At 41.2% G+C, this 23171-nt stretch overlaps 1 protein-coding gene across 2 annotated transcripts in view; it reads right to left on the bottom strand.

Moving 5' to 3' along the window:
- Nucleotides 1-23171, bottom strand: part of LOC134206085 (putative uncharacterized protein DDB_G0274535) — a 240909-nt gene that overhangs the window by 169097 nt on the left and 48641 nt on the right. For both annotated transcript variants that reach the window (XM_062681783.1, XM_062681787.1), the window contains 2 exons: nucleotides 15471-15856; nucleotides 1815-2551 (listed from right to left, as the gene is read on the bottom strand). In XM_062681783.1, coding sequence (XP_062537767.1) covers nucleotides 1815-2551; nucleotides 15471-15538 — 805 coding nt within the window. In that variant the 5' untranslated portion in view covers nucleotides 15539-15856. The remainder of the gene's footprint in view (nucleotides 1-1814; nucleotides 2552-15470; nucleotides 15857-23171) is intronic.

Raw genomic sequence — 23171 nt, 5'->3', positions numbered from 1 at the left:
GCTAGCGATCCAATAGTAAACATTATTGAAAATATTCCTGGAACATCGCCGAATATGCCAAAAAGTCGTTTTGCCCAGGGGGTGCATAATACCCCAGTTACCCCTAATTCCACTAGCGGTGATGATGCATTTGTACAAACAATCGATGCATTCCAACTATAATTTCCTACCTTAAGGCGTTTACCGACGCTTGCTTTATACATAGATAAAAACTCCACAAAAAAGATTTTTAAAACAAGTATATGAGAAAAGCCACTTACGGAGGAAATTTGTACAAAACAACTAAAAAAAAATTATCAATGTTCCCCCGGATCACGGCACAATAGATCGTGATAACGGAATGATTGATATAAGCATAATTGGTAACCTGATTGCAGTTCAGGATAGCGATCCGTTTATTGATAATATGGTAGTCACATATGCTGAAGTTGTAGTCAACGCTGGATATTAGCTTAGAATTTTTAATGTGAGAACGAACGTCGTCAGTACAAACAGCATACTTCTTGAAAAAATATAATTTTTTTTTTCAAATGGTCCTAATTGATTTTGAAAAAGATGCACACCGAAAAAAGCTAATAAATCAATATCGATAATCCGTGAACGTGAATTTTAAAATAAACGTAAGAAATGGCTCAACGAAATCGATTTCTAGTGGTTTTTACTCGCGTGAAAGAAAAAAACATTTTGTATAAATTAGCGTAAACCGTTCATCTTTCTTAAATCTTTACCTTGCTGTGAATCCGCAATCCGCGTAAAAAAAGCACAAACAGCGAGCTCAGCGTATAAATTATTGTATTATTTTAAAATAATTAACTCCATTGGTAATGCATTCATCACCTTCAAAATTATATTCCATTCGTTTCATTTGTGACACATATTATGTAGCATAGAAAAATGTCACGGTAGCTCATGACTTATTTTTCTGTCATGCTACAATAATTTGTGTTACATGACCGTCACACATGCAGCACGTGACCATCAACAGATCTACAGTTCAAGACAGTACATTTTAATCCACTGTCCATGAGAAAGGCACCATTACTGCTAGGTGGATCGGGATTTAAAATTTAGAACTAAGTTCAACTCCGACATGTTGTTGGTAGAGTTTATTTGCCTCGCCATTCTAATTAAAATTCACACCTTCATCAATGTCATCTTCATATTTTATCTGCTTATTTCTATGACTTTCAGATATCTACCTTAGCAAGAACGTACATAGAATTGAATAAAGTAAAAAAACAGGTGGGAAAATGGCTGTTTGCTCACATGGACAATCTCTGTGACCGAATCTAAAGGTCGGCTGTTCAAACATCAAAATTGGTCTCGGGCCACAATTTCATGACATTTCCAACAACTTATGATCTTTATTTAAAACCTTGCTAATACAGAACATCTCCCCGTAATCAGAATGTGTTCAATCGATTTGAATTAGAATTTGTTGACTCAAACCTTCGTGTTATTTTGAGAAGTGTCCGGTTTGAGAGGTGTCCGGCATGGGAGGCCTCGCGCAATCTGTATCACTTTTCAAATTATTATTGTTTTGTATCAATCGCTATGATTTGTTTCGAAAAATTTGCTCACCAACATAGTCAATAAACAAAGTAATTGACGCTAAAATTTTAAACTGATTATAACACGTGAACTTGAATCTCTCCACCTACTATCAAACAACTCCACAGTGCGCTGGTAAATTTCTGTATCAGATAACTACCGCTTAATTAACGTCACTCAGCCATAGACGCCACATCTCGAAGCTAGTCTGCTTCAGGGCAGCTCTATGTTGCATACCCATTAAAAGCTTTTTCGGTACTTACCGGGTGAATTTTGGTGGTCGCAATCGTCATTATTGTTGCTGGTGTCACCGTTATTACCCCTACTCACAATGGCTGATGCAGCTGATAAGCTGCAGTTCGCCAGTGGTCCACATCCGCCAGCAGCTAATCCTCCAATGACAGTGGCTGAGCTGCCGCTGTTGTTGTTGTTGTTGTTGTTATTACTGATATTATTATTAACAGCACTTACACTGTTGGAAACCGACACGACACTGCAGCCCCCACCCCCTACAGCACCACCCGACTGCACAATCCGTTGCTGCACCGAGTACTGAGGCTGATGCTGTACGCCAGAACCTAACTGTTGGTGTAGTTGCACAGTCAGCGGTGAGGCTGGTCCATTACCATTATTACCGTTATTACTGGGGGCAAAATTATTGACACTATTCACACTCGTACTCCCGACGGTACAGCCCGATTGGCTAACAGCACTACAGTTAGAACTGATGTTGATACCACTGCTGCTGGAGTTAGTAGCAATCGCTACTGCTGTTATGTTGCTATTACAAGTGTCCTGCGCTACCGACGATGCCGAACTGCCCGTTATCGAGTACGGCTCTTCGCCACTGCACACAGAGGCTCCACTACCACTGCCACCACTAACAGCGCCACCCACGCAAACCGGAGCCTGTGATCCTGTACTTCCGCTCACAGCGACACCGCCACCCACGCGCGTCGGTCGGTTTTCTCGCATATAATCACCGAAAAATATTCGTGACCTAAAGGAAGGTGGAAAAAACAACGTGGTAGCGATTATTTTTAGACAGATAGCGGATCCGGTAGCGGAGAATGATTGATTCAAACTAAGGTAGAATTAATTTACAAACTCTGCAACTGAAACAAGATTTAATCTTTGATTTTAAATTATATTTTTTGATTCTCGTGTATAACAACGTGATACTGATAAGGCTATAATTTTACAAAAAGCGAAATCTTTTTCTTAGGAACATCCAAGAGTCGGTTTTCAACTACCATTCTTTCATGAGCTCATGGTGAAAATTTCAATATACAAGCGCCTTGCAAGTTTAATACAACAGATAAAAACGCCGGTATCTCCACTCAATGATGTGCACCATAAACTTGATGCTTGGAAGTTGTCTACACTTTTCTACACAGGTAGAAGTGAATTTCATCAAGTCGACAAGTACAAGTACGACAGGTACAAACAAATGTATGAGAATTTGGTTGATTTAGCTTTCAGAAAAACTTTCAGGTTGATCTGCTGCATGAACAGAGACATTCTCTTCGTCGTTTCATCGGTATTATCCAGGACAGCTCTGAGACGTTGTTCCGCTGGACTGGTCAGATCCGTCCACCTGAGCGTATCGTCCTTAATTTCTCTCAGTTTCACGTCTGGAGAATCTTGCCACTGACGATTCACTCGCCAGCGTATCGCGTGTTTTACCGTTCTCAAAGCGTCTTGGCCCGGAATGGACATATCGATTGCAGGCCGTTTCCTAGCCTAGTTTTCTAGTCGGTCGGCGTTGGTATTTTCACTAATGGCGGCGCTTCCCGGGATCCAGTAAAATCGGACGAGTTTGTTGCGCACCACATTTTCGATCTCCTGTATTCACGGGTGTTTTGATGCCCCAAATTCTAATGTCAAAAGACAGCTAGCCGATTCCGGGCCGTAACCGCTCTCTTGATTGCATACTGCCGCTAACCGCAAGTCGAGCACATCTATATATGGGCCTCCATATACAGATGTGCTCGACTTGCGGTTAGCGGCAGCATACGCCTCCGCAGAAAAGACACTGCACGCTTGTGGAAGGCTGTACGATCCCGCGAGGCCGTTCGCGTGAAATGCGGCTCCTACCGCATCGTCATTTGAAATCACCGGCGACCTACAGAATCTTGTTGTAGGACGACTGGTATAGCTCTATCACTGCTCTCCGCACCACGAGGAGGATGTCTTCCGCGTACAGAAGAATTTCAACTCCAGCGGGTAGCATGCGGAAAAGGGCTGTACAGGGTCATGGATAGGACGGAACCTTGAGGTACTCCGGTCTCCAAGAGGTACTCTTGGGATATATGTCCTCATATAAACCTAGTGGGGCCCTCCTTAGCCGTGCGGTAAGGCGCGCGGCTACAAAGCAAGACCATACTGAGGGTGGCTGGGTTCGATTCCCGGTGCCGGTGTAGGCAATTTTCGGATTGAAAATTGTCTCGACTTCCCTCGGCATAAAAGTATCATCGTGCTAGCCTCATGATATACGAATGCAAAAATGGTAACCTGGCTAAGAAACCTCGCAGTTAAAAACTGTGGAAGTGCTTAATGAACACTAAGCTGCGAGGCGGCTCTGTCCCAGTGTGGGGATGTAATGCCAAGAAGAAGAAGAAGATAAACCTGGAAGGTGCGTTCCGAGAGAAAAACTCTGCAGTAGACTCAGCATCCGACCACGAACTCGCCAAGATTTTAGAGTACGAGTGTCATACGCTTTCGGTAGATCCAGGGATGCTATCAGGCAGTGCTCATCGGTAGTAGGTAGCACAAGGCATTCGGCCCGGCTTCGTGGCAATTCGGTTCCGGGATAGGAACGACGATGACATTCCGCTAGCTAGTGGGAAACACGCCACTGCACCAGATATCGTTCAATAGATCGAGGAGTGTCTTTTTACGGATAGCTGATGACGTTGCAGCAGAGGCTACCCGATCGAATCTGAATCGAATCTTTGTCAAGGGGCCACAGAAGTTCGCTCAGGGTAATGTCGATGTTGTACATATCATCATTGTGGTGCAAAAAATCTATGAACCGTCGTTCAGCTGCCACTTTCGCCATCTGGAACGATGGAGGATAGCTAGAAATCGCAGATCTCGCGCAACACACTTTCGCCAGTTTTTCTGCCGCTTCTTCGGGATCGCCAGTGAATTCGTTCGCTCGCTTGAGGACCACTTGGTGTTTTTGCAGATTATCACGCCGAGTGTTCACCGTCCGCAATTGTTCAGTTGTCCCCAAAGTTTTCCCATGACTGTTCATTTGCCTTACTGATTGCCTTTCGTGCCTCTGCTCGCGCTTACCAACGCCTCGGGGTGGTCAGAATCACATTGCTGCAGACGTCGAAGTGATCGGAGACACTTTCGCCGATGACAAATCGCTGCTTTCACTTCGAGGCACCACCATTGTGCCGCTTTCGGTCCAATTCAGCCGCTTGTTCGCGAGGTGGATTTTTTCACTAACGGAGACGAGCCAGCCTCGGGACAAAGGCATAAAAAAAATTAAAAAAATTTCGCTATCTTCTCGGTGCAGCTCTTAACATCCTACTAGGCATCTGGCCGAATGGTTTCGATCGTGAGCTGCTCGTACAGCTACCAGTCAGCTTGATCGTAGACCCACTTCTGTCATGTCATTTGAAGGTTCGACCATCCGAGGATGGACAAGATGGTTGGGAAGTGGTCGCTATTATGCGTAAACCTAGGGACCAGACTCTCAGAACAGATGGTTACATGAATTGCCGAGGTGTTGCCCGTAGCCGGATCGATGCGGGTGTGTGAGCCATCGTTTAAAATCACCGACTGGATGGATCAAAGAAGTTTCGGCGATGAAGCGACCAAGCGGGTAAGACCCCCATGAGGGCCTCCATTCGCTGATATTGGCCCTGAGGTCACGCAGGTTCCATTGCACTGTAAGGCGAAAACGCCACCGGAGCGACTATCCGTGACGGATCGTGTGGCGGATGACGATATAGATGTCCTACGCGTCGGCGAATCGGCTGTTGGAGAGAAAATTGCCGCGGTAACCTCAGCAGGTGTTTGTACTATGCTGGAACTTGCCTGTGATACGCTTTATCCCACAGTGCCAGCCGCTGTCGAAACCCTTTTACTAGTTTTGCTAATACCGTCAGCAGCCGACACTGGGGATGTGTTTTGTGTTTTATTTATTCGGCGGGACAGGCCTTCTCCGTGTAAGAGAGCTTCTGTGCTGTGGTGTTGACCTGTAAGGTTTTGCGAGACAGTATCTGTTTGCTGGAAGGCACATTGAGAACTGACCTGTGGGATGCCTTGCCCCACAGTACCAACCGTTGCCGAAACTATTACACGATTGCATTCAGATCTGCCAGCAACAGCTGGCACTGGGGAAAGGCTTGCAATAGTAATATAAACTGCTCCGCTGTTGACGTTTTCATTGGTCGTAGGTGCTGGATGATTCTTACTTGCTAGTGTAGAACGGCGGCCAGGGCATACGACGGCTAGCCCACTCCCTAGTAACACAGTTCATATCGTTTCGGTTGCAGTAACTCCAATGTGACCAGATTTTGTCGCATATGAGTCACAGTGACTGATATGTCACAAGTGTGCTACTCGGGCTGCCGTCTATCCCAAGTTTCTGGTGACGTGGTGTAAGCAAAGTTTCCATCGGCTACGGTGTGAACTCGTCATCTTCGGGTTGGGGTAAGACCGCCGTTTCGCCGATCGATGTGATCAGTTCATTAATTTGAAGTGCTCAAACAAATTAATGTTTTACGTGTGTTAAACTGTGTTGTTTAAACCCAACTTTTGTTTATGTGACAAGTGATCATCGACTGTTTTAATTAGCGTACAAGTTAAGTGTTTTCATGTGCTATAATCTAGTGAAATCTACTGGACAAAAATACTCTGTGAAGCCTGTTATTCTGTTCACTTTGCTTTCGCCCGGGCACGATGCCCGTGGAAATAGATAGAGAAGAGATGGATGCTGAAACGACTATAGCCAGCAACCAGCCGTGTGCTCAGTGCGCTCTGCCTATTGTTAACGAGAGCTCTTCTGTTGAATGTTTTGGCCAGTGCAAGTTGGCTATCCACGTCCACTGCTTACCGGGTGCGACCTACGAGGAGATTGAATCTTTGAAAAAGATTAAAAATGCGATGTTTGTGTGTGATGCTTGTTTGAATCTGGCTGAATTTGACGACCGGCACTATGATAAAAGATTGGACGAGATTGCGAGTAAACTGAATGATCTCGCCGGTATAGCGGAAATGGTGAAAAGTTTTGAACAGGTTATACGTAAAGTTGTACGTGAGGAAATAGTGCGTGTTAATGAACGGGGCGATAATCATAAGAACGAAAAGGATAGTGTTCCGCGATGTATGCTGACAAGATCATCCGCAAAGCGAAGAAAAATTGATGAATTAGAAGCACAAAGTGATGTTGTTGTTACACCAAAGACTAGTTTTGCTGAAGTTTTGAAATCAGACAGAACCAAGATACCAATGCAGTCTAGGGAAGAAAAGCGTAAGCCAAATCCGGTTGTTGTTGTTAAGCCAAAAGCAGGTGTAAAAGTGGAAGATATCAGAGCAGAATTGCGAAAAAAAGTGGATGCCAGATGTCTCAATGTGAAACGGGTTACAAGTGGTAAAGACGGTGAGGTAATGATTGCGCTGAATGATGAGAATAGTGTCCAAATTCTTAAAGAGAAGGTAGAAAAAGATATGGGTGGTCTGTACGATGTGAATGTGCGAGAAAATCTGAAACCATCTATAAGAATAATCGGGATGAGTGATGAGTTGGATGAACAAGAGCTGAAAGAAACTTTAGTTGATCAAAACGAAGCATTTGGAAGCCTTAAACATTTCAAATTGTGCAAAATGTACTGTAATGCAAAATTGCAGTACAATAACGTGAGCGCAATAATTGAATTGGATGCCGAAACGTTCGTCAAAGTAATGCAAGAAGAAAGGGTGAACTGCGGGTGGGATCGATGTCGAGTGATTGATGGATTGCAAGTGACTAGATGCTTCAAGTGCTGTGCATTTAACCACAAAAGTAAAGACTGTAAGGCAGAATCTCCCAAGTGCCCAATATGTAGTGAGAATCATGTAGTGCAAGAGTGCAAATCAAATAAAAAGGAATGCGCAAACTGCAAGAAAATGAACGCTGAGCGGAAACTGCGAATCGAAACAAACCATGCTGCATGGAGTGAAGAATGCCCGGTGTATCAGCGACAACTGGAGAAACGTAGGAGTTTCGTGGACTACTCAAAGTAGCAACCAACGGATTCAGGACACCAGCTCAACCGACTGACTGGTCCAGGTAAAACTTTAAATAGTATATGTCCGCCCGAAGCAGACGAAGATACTGCACCCGCCCTCAATCGAGCGACCGCATTCCAGAATGATCCCGCGTACAACGACACAACTGCTTCCGGTGCATCGCTCGCTCAGTTCCGCCAATCTCCACGAAGGATGTCAATCCCCAACGAAGGATACACGATTTCGCATGTTGTTCCATCTCTTCTCGACTCAGGACACCAGCTCAACCGACTGACTGGTCCAGGTAAAACTTTAAACAGTATATGTCCGCCCGAAGCAGACGAAGATACTGCACCCGCCCTCAATCGAGTGACCGCCTTCCAGAATGATCCCGCGTACAACGACACAACTGCTTCCGGTGCATCGCCCGCTCAGTTCCGCCAATCTCCGCCTTCCGACGAACGCTTGTACGACACAACTGTCTCCGGTGCATCGCTTGCTCAGTTCCGCCAATCTCCACGAAGGATGTCAATCCCCGACGAAGGATACACGATTTCGCATGTTGTTCCATCTCTTCTCGACTCAGGACACCAGCTCAACCGACTGACTGGTCCAGGTAAAACTTTAAACAGTATATGTCCGCCCGAAGCAGACGAAGATACTGCACCCGCCCTCAATCGAGTGACCGCCTTCCAGAATGATCCCGCGTACAACGACACAACTGCTTCCGGTGCATCGCTTGCTCAGTTCCGCCAATCTCCGCTTCCCGACGAACGCTTGTATGACACAACTGTCTCCGGTGCATCGCTTGCTCAGTTTCGCCAATCTCCACGAAGGATGTCAATCCCCGACGAAGGATACACGATTTCGCATGTTGTTCCACCTCTTCTCGACTCAGGACACCAGCTCAACCGACTGACTGGTCCAGGTAAAACTTTAAACAGTATATGTCCGCCCGAAGCAGACGAAGACACTGCACCCGCCCTCAATCGAGTGACCGTATTCCAGAATGATCCCGCGTACAACGACTCAACTGCTTCTGGTCCATCGCCCGCTCAGTTCCGTCAAATTCCGGTTCCCGACGAAGGATACACGACTTCGCCTGTTGTTCCATCTCTTCTCGACTCAGGACACCAGCTCAACCGACTGACTGGTCCAGGTAAAGCCTTTAACAGTATATGTCCGCCCGAAGCAGGCGTAGATACTACACCCGCCCTCAATCGAGTGACCGCATTCCAGAACGATCCCGCAAACCTCGACGCAGTTCCTACTACAACTGACGCACCCCAACATCCCAGTACTATGCACTCTCACATCAGTAACGTCAACGGGAGTTTGAGCATCTATTATCAGAATGTTCGCGGACTTCGCACCAAAATAGATGACTTTGACGGCAAACGAAGGAGGTTACGACGTTGCGTCGTTGTGTTAACCAAAGCTTGTCTCGACGACGCCATACACTCAGCGCAGCTTTTTGGGTGCCACTACTCGGTGTTCGGAACTGATCGCAATCCTATATATAGCCGTAAAATCCCTGGTGGTGGTGATGTACTCATCGCAATTTTTTTTCAAAATTCAACTGTGTTCATGAATCTGCTGCCGTCAGTGATACTCTTGAACAGTTATGGGTTCGAGTCATTATGCCTGGATACATTATCAGCATTGGGGTTGTTTACTTGCCACCTGATCGTATGAGCAATCTTGACGATATTCAAAGCCATCTAGAATCTATCGAAACAGTTACTTCTACTCTTGGAGCTAACGACAAGGCCCTGCTGCTCGGTGACTACAATCAATCTGGGATTCGGTGGTTTTCAGCTGATAGTTCTTACCCGTCGGTCGATTTGGAACGCTCTCGCCTCTCAGGCGCCAGCTGCGCATTGTTGGACGGATTCAACTTTCATGGACTTACACAGATTAACTCTATCGTTAACTCAAATGGTCGAACACTTGATCTCGTACTGGCAAACGATTCAGTGCTTCCGAATTGCGCACTACACCATGCTCTTGAACCGTTAATACCTGTTGATATCAACCATCCACCGCTTACATTGGAGTTATCGTATGTGCCGCCAATTACCTTCGATTCGGGACACGATTCGAGCAGTTATGACTTCCGAAAAGCGGATTATTCCGCGCTAAATGAACTGCTACTTGCAGTTGATTGGGGTTGCATGAACTCATTTAATAACGTCGACGATGCCGTGGATTTTTCACCGATAGTATTGTTCGTGCATTTGCCATTCATGTTCCGATCGTAGGACCTGCACGAAAGCCTGCGTGGTCCAACCACAGATTACGAATACTGAAACGTCGTCGTTCCTCTGCACTTCGTAGATACTGCAATCATCGTTCCATATATAACAAGCAACAGTTCAACAGTGCCAGCAGTGCGTACAGAAGCTATAATCAGTTTTTGTATTCCCGATACATCAGCCGTACCCAACGAAATCTACGATTAAATCCCAAGCAATTCTGGGCATTTGTGAGGTCCAAACGGAATGAAGATGGTCTTCCTAGGTCAATGCAACTGAATGGTGTCCCCGCTGAGACTCCTGCGGGCAAATGCGAACTCTTTGCTACACAGTTCAAGACATCTTTTAACGATTTCATATCTCCGCCCTATCATGCCATTGAGGCTACTCGTGACACCCCTCGTGATGTTTTGGACCTAGACATCTTTTCCATCAGTGATGAAGATGTGTGCCGAGCTATCCGGAAACTGAAATTTTCGTTCTGTGCTGGACCAGATGGGATACCCGCTGCTTTACTGCGCCGGTGTTCGAGTGCTTTTATCAAACCTTTAGCAAGAATCTTCAATCTCTCTCTTCGCACCAGAACGTTCCCCATGCGCTGGAAATCATCATTTCTTTTCCCAATTCAAACATCGTAACAAATGCGATGTGAACAACTATCGTGGAATAACTACTCTCTCTGCTTGTTCGAAAGTTTTTGAAATCATAGTAAACGACACGCTCTTCGCCTGCTGTAGGCAGTACATCTCTACGGATCAGCATGGATTTTTCCCAAAGAGATCGGTAGCGACCAACTTGACTGAATTCACAACAACATGTATAGAGGCTCTTGACACCGGGAGACAAGTGGATGCAGTATATTTAGATCTCAAGGCTGCTTTCGACCGTGTTGATCATAGTATTCTACTCAGCAAACTGGCGAGGTTAGGCGTTTCCACTGCGTGCGTTGATTGGTTTCGAACTTACCTGACGGATAGAACATTACGTGTAACAGTTGGATCATCTCTCTCGGATCCTTTCATCGCTCCATCTGGCGTACCACAAGGGAGTAATCTTGGACCACTATTGTTTTCGATATTCGTCAACGATGTGACACTGGTGCTACCACCTGGAGTGAGGCTTTTGTATGCTGATGACGCCAAGATCTACATTGTTGTTAATTGTCTTGATGACTGCATTCAGCTACAAATGCTTCTTATCCGTTTTGAGGGGTGGTGCGTGCGGAACTGCTTGTCACTCAGTATCCATAAATGTCAGATAATAACGTTCAGCAGAAAACGAAATCCTATTATCTATAACTACATGTTGTCTGGGACAGTTCTTGAGCGAGTGCAGCGTATCAGGGATTTAGGAGTTATACTTGACGACGCACTAACTTTTCGTTTCCATTACGATGAAGTGATTTCCAAGGCAAATCGACAACTTGGCTTTATGATGAAAATTGCCAATGGGTTTCGTGACCCCTATTGCCTACGCTCACTCTACTGTGCCCTTGTACGATCAACTCTGGAGTTTGCTGTTATTGTCTGGAGCCCTTATCAAACCACCTGGATTTCAAGAATCGAATCTGTGCAGAAAAAATTCGTGCGCTTTGCTTTGCGCAATCTTCCTTGGCGTGATGGACAACATTTTACTCCCTATGAAAACCGCTGCCGGCTGCTTGGGCTGGATACTTTAGATGTTCGACGCCGTGTGGCACAGGCCATATTCGTAGCAAAAATTCTCAATGGTGCTGTAGACTCTCCAACATTGCTAAACAAAATTAATTTTTATGCTCCTACGCGCACACTAAGGAGGAGAGACTTCATTCAGCTCGATGCTAGAAACAGTCGTTATGGTCAGCATGACCCAGTTCGATATATGTCGTCCAATTTCAATGCAGTGTTCCATCTATTTGATTTCAACCTTTCGCCAGCTGCTCTACAACGACTTTTCGCAGAACACTTTCGTGGTACCAATTGACACATATACTGTAGATTGCTAAGTCTTTTTTTATTATATTGATGCATTTATTGTGTATTCTGATTGATGTATTATTTGTATATTTTTATCCATGTTTGTATAATAATTAGGTTTTTGGAACATTTTTACCCTTATAGTCATTGAGACATTAGATGTCAGATGACGATTATCATAAATAAATTAAATTAAATTAAATTAAATTAAATTAAATTAAATTAAATTAAATTAAATTAAGACGTCCCGGATGACTCCTTCAACCTTCTGTACTTGCGTCGAAAGAGTACACTTTCACTACTTCCGAACCGATTTACTTCGTTGTCTGTTGTTCGGGCCTGTTGTCGTGTTGGCTAGTCTTTGCTCACGGCTGTGATGCAGCATTTTTCGCTAACGGTTTCGTTATTCTGACTCATTTTTCCTTGGGAGGCTTGCTGCTTGGCCTGCTTGATGAAGGTCATCATTTGTGCGATCTTGTCATCTTTCTTCTTGCTCTGGAGTGTCCATTCCCGAATAGGTTCCATGATGGGACATGACTACATGAGTCGTTCTAAACATTTTTTTAAATAGTAAAGAAAGCTGCACCTTTTCTTGAAATCGATTTTGACGTAGAACTACGTCTGTCTTTTCTATATTGGGGTACACTTTAAAATTGCAAAAAATCGAAAAACGTCACGAAAATATGATAGACTTTGATCATTAATATCTCAGCCATTCCTAGATGGATTTTCAATTTTATTGAACCATTCGATCAAGGAAGAGTCAACGCTTCATTCCCGATGTACACTGAAGTCGTTTTTTACGCGGTTGTTTTTACACGAATCGCTTTTTATGCGATTTTTTTTCACTCGAATTTCGGGATTTCTGCGGTTCATTCAAACATACTTTGGAATTTACGCGGGGTTTAACTTTGTTTTAATTTACGTGGCCCATATCATCCGCGTAAAAAATGACTCCAGTGTATTAAAATATATACGTATGATAATATTTAGTATTGAAACTTGCTAACAGTTTAGGAATTGGTTTCGGTGAATCAGTCAATCTCATAAGTGCATTGCAAGCTTCTTCTTCCATAGCACTGCATTCCAACTGGAACTTGGCCTGCTTTTCAACTTAGTAATCTATTCGTATTTCTTTAGTTATTGATTAAAAGCTTTACTTGCCCGCCATTGCATTAGTATGTATCTTGTGTGGTAAATACAATGGATACACTATGCCCAGGGTGTGAGAATGTTTCCCACCCGAAACATCCTAGATCGGATCGAGAATCGATCTCGCCATCTCCGGATTCTGCGCCTTTGTTCTCAAGGCTAATTGAGAACCTCAAGCCGGCATAGACGTCAAATTAATGCGGTAAATGCGTTCTGGTAATCTTTCTTCGGTTCTTGGTGTCTGCTGGAGTAAATGCAAAGTCCGACTCCTCACATGAAGGAATGATAATTATTATCAATAAACTCTCAAACTGTCAAGCAGCGGCCAAGGCAGCGCAGCGGTACACTATCAGCCAGATTTTTGGAATTATCATTTGATAATTTCGCAGGTGTGAAAAGTAGGCGAGTTGTTATCGGCGATAATTTTTCAAATCTTGCAACACAAAATTATTATTTTAATGTAAACCAAACTAATCTAATACCAATTTAATGTAAACAATGAAGCTCGATCGAATGTTTGGCATTGTGTTTTGGTGTTATGTAGGGAAAAAAGTTCAAAAGTAGCTTTCACCAATAATGCTTCGAATCAAGATACAATTATCGAACGATTCTTACTCTCTAGCGAGTTTTTATTAATTGATAATCTGGATATGTGATCGCTTGAGAGTGTAATTCATCCTCGTTTATTTGAAAAAAATATTTTTATCATCCTTTTTAAATGCTAGTCTAAAATCTCACTCAATTTCAGGAGAGCAGGATAAACAGCGAAAACAGATTCACCCTGGGCTTGAAACACGCTTGTTTTGGTCTCATCGAACAGAAAAACGAAAACCTGTACATTACATACAGCTACGTAGTTCAACGTCACCTTTGCGTACAACCCGATTGGGCTGCACCTTTGAGTTTTTTAGCAAGATAAGTGCATAATCAATGCAAGGGCCACTTATTGACCCCCCGGTGGCCACCAAGTGGTCGACCAAAAGATTCAGGAGATTCGAAGAAATTATCAATTCCGGAAATTCTTGCATCATTTATTCAGCATTCTGAGAGCAAAATCAATGCATGCACTTCTATTTGGCTTTAGATAGCCACTAAGGTGTGCTAAGTAGTAGAAATATAATAGTTGCTCTGTATGCTATTTTCGTCCATAAAAATGGCAAACTCTCGATCCATCCACCGTCAACTATAGCGTGTAGATGAGGCCGATCATTAAACTGCGGTTTCAAGAAATTGATGAGGTGGCGATTATTTTGGGTATATAAACATGTGAATTTGGCTGACAAATGCCTGGAATATTGCCAAATCCGTGTCGATATGTCATGAACTCCGAAGTGTAAGTTTTTTTGGGCAATGCAGGAAGGATGACCTTTGAAGTAAACATTTCAAATTCAGGCAAAATACATATTTAAGAAAATAAGCTTCCAAACAAAATGTCAAGAACTGTACCTCAGATAAAGTTCGGGTAAAATTGAATTAAAACTAACATCAGGAGAGTGACCCCAAATTTATGACCAGTTCACCATATAAAAAATAAAAAACCAAAATAAAACTTAATTTTTCCGCCAAAATTTCATCAATTCCTCTCAAGAATGATTTAAATTTTGTTTCATTCTACTTTTTATTTCGTAGTTTTGTGTGCTCAATTTTGAGAAAAAACCAACATATTTTTACTACATAAATTTAATAAAATTGTGTATCTTAAACTAATTTTTTGAGTAGATAAATAGTTAAAAATCGTTCGTTTCAAACACCTACGAAGCAAGATCTACTCATAATTTTTATTCTAAGCTAACAATACCGGAAATCGGATATAAGACGGCAAAAACACGGACACAAAATTTGGTCCATATTTTTCGAGGGTGAACTCAAACTTTTGGCCGGCAGTGTACTTTAATTTTGATAATTTCGATTTCTTGCTTACACTTCGTGCACTGGCGGTCGATGGTGAATTGTTTTGTGTTATAAATAATACTTCACATTAACATAAAATTACTCACTAGCGCTGAAAGAACAGCAAACGTGCTCCTGTGCAATGAGTGATACAAAAATAATCAGCTTGATTATTTTCTCTAATATTGCTCCAAATTATGAGAGTTAGGCCTGATGATATTGTATTGTATTATATACAATCAATAATTAATTATGACTCTTGGAAGTTCCTAGTAATGTCTTTCTAGTATACACCGATGATGTACAAGCACCACAAAATATATTCCACAGTTGAAATTTTAACAGTCACAACGCTCATAATGTAAATAAAGGGAATTGTTTGTATATGATTAAAAAATAATAAAGTCATATTTTGCCAAATCTTTAGAATCATACTCACTGGTAATCTGGTAGAACCTGTGGCGAATACTTTCTTCGATGGTGATAGGGGACATTTCCAACCGGCATTGGCACTATACTGCGAACCCCTGAAAGCAATCACCACTTCGCGTTGAATTCTACTGCTAGGCTAGTATTTTCACCACTTTATTTTTTCTTCAGTGTAGCAATCAACGCTACTGCACTCACTAAATCAATTTCCGGCGTCAGCACCGGTGCATCTAGCACAAAATTTAAGTCCTAACGTTGGATTTCATTTCATTTCCGCCACTCTCACGGCCGTCGCCAATAATGGGTTCGTCTGGTGCAGTACAGGCCTTCCGCCGCGCTCGTTGGCGGAAAATCAATTCGCATTTTAATTGTTTTCGTTCGAGGATGTTATTTTTCCTATGTTGCATGCGCATATATTCAGGGAAGAATGGCTCAAAATGCGATCCTTACGCCGCATCGGAGTGTTACACAACACGAATAAGACAAAAATAACCAGTTGAAATAAAACTGACCAGTCGAAATGCGTTTGAAATATCATTTTGAAAAATAATCGAATTCAAAACGAAATGAACAATGTTACTTTGCAATGAGATTATCGGCGGATACCTCATGGCATTATTAAACAAAAAGTTTAAATCATTAGATTTCAGTGAATATCAAATAACTTTAGGTTAGATACCGAGTGATTTCATACGAGGAGTTATTTTTATCTCACGCTTTGCATTTTGGGCCATTCTCCCCAAGGCTGTTCACTTTAAATCCGATTAGTTTACTTCCTTCCGGTTCGATTGCGCTTTGCCGAGGGAAAACATTTGCATCAATCAAATCAGCACAAAACGCAAATTGCGGTATATCGGTTCATCTTCCGCGGATCTAACTGCTACATATCGATCTTATTGTCGTATCAATTAATGGAAGTATCTTTGTCGGAGTCTATTCTAGCAACAAGTACAGCCTAATTTATAGTGACTACCACTAGTCAAGGTTAAACGAATATTGGGTTCTTGTTAAACAGTTTTTTCACTGGCCCACACATTTCTATCAAAATAAAACTACAGGTTTTAAACTGAAAAAATCTCCGGAATCCGTTGAAAAACGGCTGAGTTATTGGCTCGTACTTCCTGACCTCTTTTCGTGCTTACCGAAAGACGTAATTCTACGTCAAAATTTTTTTTTCGAATTTCCAGGAAACCAGGTTGCTCTAAACACAAATTTCACATTCGAAATTGAGAAAATTTAGTTGACATAAAAACAACATCCGATTAAGTTAAAGGACAAGCCTTTCGGAATCCAAAACTAATTTCACTCACGATTTCAAGGGCACTCATTTTTATCATTTCACGCAGTAAGCCAGTCACTACCTATCCAAATTCTCAAATGGGAAAGATCTCTATGGAAATAACCATTTCTCCGCACAAATCACGGCATTCGCCTAATCCCCTGGACATTCGAAGAGACCCCGCTGGAAGGCGATACGGCATCGCAGATTGGGATGCGTACTATCTCCATATACTACAAACGTCAGTATCGTTCAAAATCAATATTATCCTACTTTTTCTGAAGCCAAAGCTGATTAAGAGGTGCGCCTTTGAGAGTCGGTGTACGTCATTTCTTAAAGGGTATAAATAGCGGTACCTTCATCTAAAGTAACTTCACATCTAGTTCGAGAAATACCTGAATAAAAACGACTGCTCCATTTATTCTCAATAGCAATGGAATAAAAGGACATGCTTTAAACAAAGAACACGGGTAGACTACAAAATTTCGATCAATGAACGCAGTGGTTCATCCTGAACAAAAAACAATCTCCATATAACTACGACAGAAGCTCACTACCGTGACGTTAAGTTCCCCACCTAACTGCACGGAAGTCGTTCTTGAAGATGCAAATGCGGTCATTTCCCAAAACTATAGCAGTCGTGGATGGAAAGTCATCGCTGGTGGACAAAAAACACACATAGTACCGCCAAAACTTGGCAAGAAACTCTCTGTGGTTTGGGGTGGTCATCGCAGGTCATCCTGTTCAAGGATGATTCCAATCATTCAGTCTGAGCTTGGGTCATTCGACTACAGCTCTTTACAGAAGCCCAATTATTAAATGGGGTTATACGAGGGTTATACGGAGGACTTTTAGCGCTGTAACGATATAGTGTGATCCAGGCAGAAAAACTTTCCTGATATTGGTTCAACATCTGGCGAATGCCAGGCCAGACGTTTTGATCGCACTTTTGAAAATAGTTAGAAGCGTCACATAATATGGAATCTTAAGGGGAAAGTTGATCTAAAATAAGTGAATAAATCGACTGTGCCAATAAAACTTTTCGGCGGAAAACTTCGATTGCCACCAATTAGGCAAAAGAGTAACTGCTTTCTTCTTGATAAAGTTTGCTGCAATTATGGCGAAGGACTAATAATTATCTCTTTGTAAGATGGGATTCCTCAAAACAAGCAAGCAGAAAGGACGATTGCTCTTCAGAGTCATCTTGTAATTAGGCGAATAATGGTATGGTGTTTTCTTCGAAAGCACTTGTTTACAGCATGAAATAGGGCCTATAATGATTTGGTATCTATTTTTGAAGCTTACGTTTTCCCAGAAAATGGTGAATTATATATTGCTTGGTGTATATAATTTCTACTTGCTATCGCCAATCTGACCGAAATCCCCAGAAATTGGCAAATTATTCCACCAGTTATAGTAATCAGTCGTGCGGTGAGATGTGCTGCTACAAAACAAGACCATGCTAAAGGTGAAAGAGTTCGATTTCTGGTCCGGTCTAGGAAATTTTCCTGTTGGAAGTTTTCTCGACTTTTCCGGGCATAAAAGTATCATCGTGTTGCACAGCAGATAGTTTTGAAAATTCAACGACGTGTAAAATTGCGCTAATATGTACCATCAAACGAATTAACTTTCGATATTCAATTAAATTTGACTAAATTTTACAAGCATTCAAAAGATTCAAAAGAACAGCAACATCGATTGAATGTAACGTTTATGTGCATGCTCCAAATATGTGCATGAAAATACATTTGAAGTCACAATATATTTTTATCTGTAGGCTATCTGTAGTATGATATATGTATGTATGCGAAAATGGCAACTTGGTTTAGAAACTTTGCAGTTAATAATTGTTCTTCTTCATATTGGCATTACGTCAGCATGGTCTTGCTTTTTTATAATGATTTAACGGATTTTTATAACGAAAATTCCATCGTGGGTTCTTAAAAAAAAGAATATCCTGGATTCATGGTATTTTTTTGGAGAATACCTTCAGGAATTTGTGGGGGAATTTTTCGACAAATATTCGGAGAAATTTTCGGGTGGTGTTTATTAACCTTCTGTCTGTGCTCAAAAAAACTTACGTTGTTTGTGCTCTGGGGTCAAATTGACCCCAAATTGAAATTGCTATAACATTTTTAATGTTCGACCGATTTTGAATTTTTGGGGCAGTTTCGAAAGATAATTTAATCATCTTTCAGGTCGTTACCAAAGATTGACTATTGGTGGGCGGGTACATCGCGGGGAGGGGTTTTAGTGAACAAGGGTACAAAAACAGTGATTTTTCATGAATATTTTAGTTATATCCGAAAATCCTAGCGCCGCCTATTTGTAAATTTCCTAATTATTTATTCCGTCCCATGACAGTCCATTCCTACCAGACGAACTTTGTTAAGGATGTCATCTTTGAAAATTTCAAAATTGTGCGATAAGAATATTTACAATGAGGAAAATTCCATATATCGGAATTACTTGAGTAGTCTAAAATAATGAATTCAAATATACCACCACCTAGCGATCAAGCTCTAAACTAATCAATGCCTCATGTCAAAGCCCACGCCTTCCTGCATAACCTTTTTGAAAAGGTGCAGTTCAAAATGGGTAGGATATTCAGATATAAGTAAAATAAGCATAAAAAATCACTGTTTTTGTACCCTTTTTTACGAAAACCCCTCCCCGCGATGTACGCGCCCACCTATAGTCAATTTTTGGTAACGACCTGAAAGATGATTAAATTATCTTTCGAAACAGCCCCAAAAATTAAAAATTGGCCAAACATTAAGAAAGTTATAGAAATTTTAATTTGGGGTCAATTTGACCCCAGAGCACAGACAACGTAAGTTTTTTGAAAAAAGTACACTGTAGCGCATATTCTCAAGATTTTTCGAGCGAATTTGCACCTAGGAGACAGATCTCGGCGAGTTTTAGGAAACTACCAAAAATTAGGCGAATCGGTTGAAAACTAAAAAAATGGCAACCACTCAAAGTGGCCTGGGGTCATATTGACCCCAGAGCACAGACAAAAGGTTAAGGGATTTCTGGAAGAATTCTTGAAGAAAATTCTGCGGAAATTCCTGAATGATTTTTTGGGACAATTCCTAGAGGACCTCGTGGAAGAAAGTTAAGGGAAAGTTTTCGAAGGGAATTCCTAGAGTTTTCTGGGTGATTTCTTGATGAAATGCTGAGGGAAGTACCTGGAATTTTTTTAGGGGACTTTCCACAGTACTTTCTGAAGAAGTTATTACTAGGATTAACGACTGAAGTTAGGCTTTTGAGATTGAAATAATTTGGGGATAGTAGTGTTAATAAGTATCACATACGTTTTGTGCTATGACATTTCGGTTAGTTGTATGTTGAAGCAAAAAACTACTACCTACTTATAAAGACTCCAAATGAACTCCATAGCTTTTGGAGAAGTTCCCGTGAGAATTATCGGAAATCTTCTCTTATTGGCATTACATCCCCCACGGGGACATTGCCGCCTAACAGCTTAGTGTTCATTAAGCACTTTGACAGTTATTATTGTGAGGTTTCTAGGCAACTTACTATTTTTGCATTCGTATATCATGAGATTAACACAAACTTGGAAGTCGAGAAAATTTCCAATCCGAAAATTTCCTAGACCGGACCGGGACTTGAACCCAGCCACCTTCAGTATAGTCTTGCTTTGTAGCCGCACTTCCTACCGAACGGCTAAGCAAGCCTTATTACCGGGAGTATTTGCCTAAATAATTTCTAGAGATATTTCTGGGTGGAATTTCAGAGGAAGTTCTGAAGATGGTTTTGGAGAAATTTTTCAGAAGAATTTTTGTAGCAATTTCGTAGAAATAACCGGAAGAATGTGAATTTTTAAATGAAATTGAAAGGAAATTTCAGAAAAGTTCTTAAAGTAAATAATGGAAAGTTCTTAAATCCTGTCCACGTTAAATTTCGGACACCCATCATCCAACGCGATTTTCAAACATTTTTACCAACCACTGAGACGAACTATTTACATGATAGCTCAATCTCTTCGCTTAACCGCTGCTTTCAGCATGTTTTAGCTCTCGTCCAAATTGATGAAATGGCGACAAAAGAATTGAACATTATCTGACTGTCCGAAATTTAACGCGGACAGGCTTTATATCTGCAGTCTCATGTGAATTTCTGGAGTAGCTCCTAGTGGAATTCCTGGTAAAACTTCTGGAAGATTTTTGGAGCAATTTTTGGACGAACTTTTTCAGGAAATCCGGAATGAACTTTCAGCAAAAAATCTGAACAAACTGCTGGAGAAAACTCTGGAATAATTTCTGGAAAACATCCGGAGGAATGTCTGGAGTAAGTTTCAGAGGAATTTCTGGAGGAACTACCGGAGAAATTTCTGGAGGAACTTCCGGAGGAATTCCTGGAGGAACTTTCGGAGGAATTCTTGGAGGAACTTCCGGAGGAATTCCTGGAGGAACTTCCGGAGGAATTCCTGGAGGAACTTCCGGAGGAATTGCTGGAAGAACTTCCGGAGAAACTCCTGAAGGAACTTCCGGAAAAATTCCTGGAGGAACTTCCAGAGAAATTCCTGAATAAACTTCCGGAGAAATTCCTGGAAGAACTTCCGGAGAATTTCTTGGAGGAACTTCCGGAGGAATTCCTGGAGAAACTTCCGGAGGATGTAGCGGTATTCTGGATTAGTTAATTATGTTTGCGTTGTATTGTACTTAATTTTAGAGTCAATACCGGAATTCAGTAATACTTGTGACAGATATATGATGCGAAAATCACTGTACAGCATAAAATCATATATCTGTCACCCAGAATCACGTTGGTATTACCCAAGCAATGATGATTCTACGCTGATACGTACCCTGCTCTGCGCCCGTTGTATACAACGTTACAGGTACAGCGCAAAGCAAATTTGAATGCAAGCAATGCTAGTAACCTCTAGTAACGCATACAATGGCGCCATCTGGTTGCGGTCACTACCCATCACTGACGTTAAAACATAATAAAAAAAAAGAGTTTTTTCTTGTTGGAATATGAAAACGACCAATGAACGTGTTCGTCGGCGATACATTTGTATATTCCATTTTAGTTCAAACTACTTATTTTACAAATATATATGCCACATCATATCACTAAATTTACTAAATGATTTGTTCAGTAGGCATATTGTAACTGTTTGTCCTGGTTATACTTGATGACCTTAAATAATTTTCTTTTGCTATTATCAGCTTTTTTGAATTCTGAGTTTCAGACAAGTCTGGAACGCTGATCTTTTTTTCTTAATTTCTTGTAAATATTTCTTATAAAAAGGAAACGTCAACATATTTTCTATTTATATTTGAACTAATTATTTCCCAACAATTAAATGAATATTTCATCGCCTACAATAAGTAATACTTAACAGCACGGATATCTCCATCAATCCTTTTATTAATTTTAATATTGTCCTATTGTTTAATGCAGTCCTGGATTCACTGATTCAGCCGATCCGAATTGCCCGGAGAATGTCCTGCATTGCCACATGATAAATCTGTAAATTCTGGATGAGCTATATGGAATTCGTAAGAAATTGGATTAAAAAAAATGGTCCACATCCGAAAAACCAGGAGAAAAAAGAAATCTTGGACACTCTAGAGGGTCTACTGAACTTGGAGAATGGAGGTTTAAATAATTTTGAGAATCTAGGCCATTTCCGTATATGTACTGAAAAATCAACGAAAATTGAAATAATTTGTCAAACTCTGAATAACGCAGGAATCTAAGGAATGTTAAGTATTTGATTACCCGGGAGGGTTTAAAGAATGTGGGAATATTAAGAATTTGTATGATTCACAGAGGTAAACGTGTCTGAAGATATTCTGTAAAGTTAAGATCATGACAATGATCCAATCGAAGCTCTAGAATCTAAGAAAATGGGATATCAGAAAATGTGAGAAATCCTTTTCGAGTATCCTTATATTAGCAAATATCTACAAAGTTAGGAAAACGCCTTCAAAATCCGAAGAATGAAAACAATCACAGTGATTGTTCAGACTGAACACTTACATTTTTTTTAAATCACGATAATAAAGAATATAATAATAAATACTTACATATTTTGTAAGACAACGGACAATGCCAGAAAAATTTGCATATCGAAGAGTTTCCACGGTTGGAGGGGGAACAGTTTTTAATAGATATTTTTTTTGGGCGTAAATAGGGTTTTTACGTTTTTTGTCAATCCCAATAATCAAAAAAGCTGTACATATTGTAATGTAATAATTTTGATAACGACAAATTTACTTTTTAGCAATTTTGCAGATAGTAGTGTTTCTTTACATCAATCGAAAATTCACCAAGTGTGTTTTGAACAACAATAAAAATGTTTAAAATAATCAGCAAAAGGCCGGATTTTAATAAAGTATGTATTTACATTTTAATAATATGTATACAGGTGATGTAAAAATGGAAAATATTTTT

The sequence above is a fragment of the Armigeres subalbatus genome, chromosome 1, assembly GCF_024139115.2.
Source record: "Armigeres subalbatus isolate Guangzhou_Male chromosome 1, GZ_Asu_2, whole genome shotgun sequence".
In the NCBI taxonomy this organism is placed as follows: domain Eukaryota; kingdom Metazoa; phylum Arthropoda; class Insecta; order Diptera; family Culicidae; genus Armigeres; species Armigeres subalbatus.
Note: the sequence above shows the minus strand (reverse complement) of the source record. Positions and strands in the feature narration are given on the sequence as shown.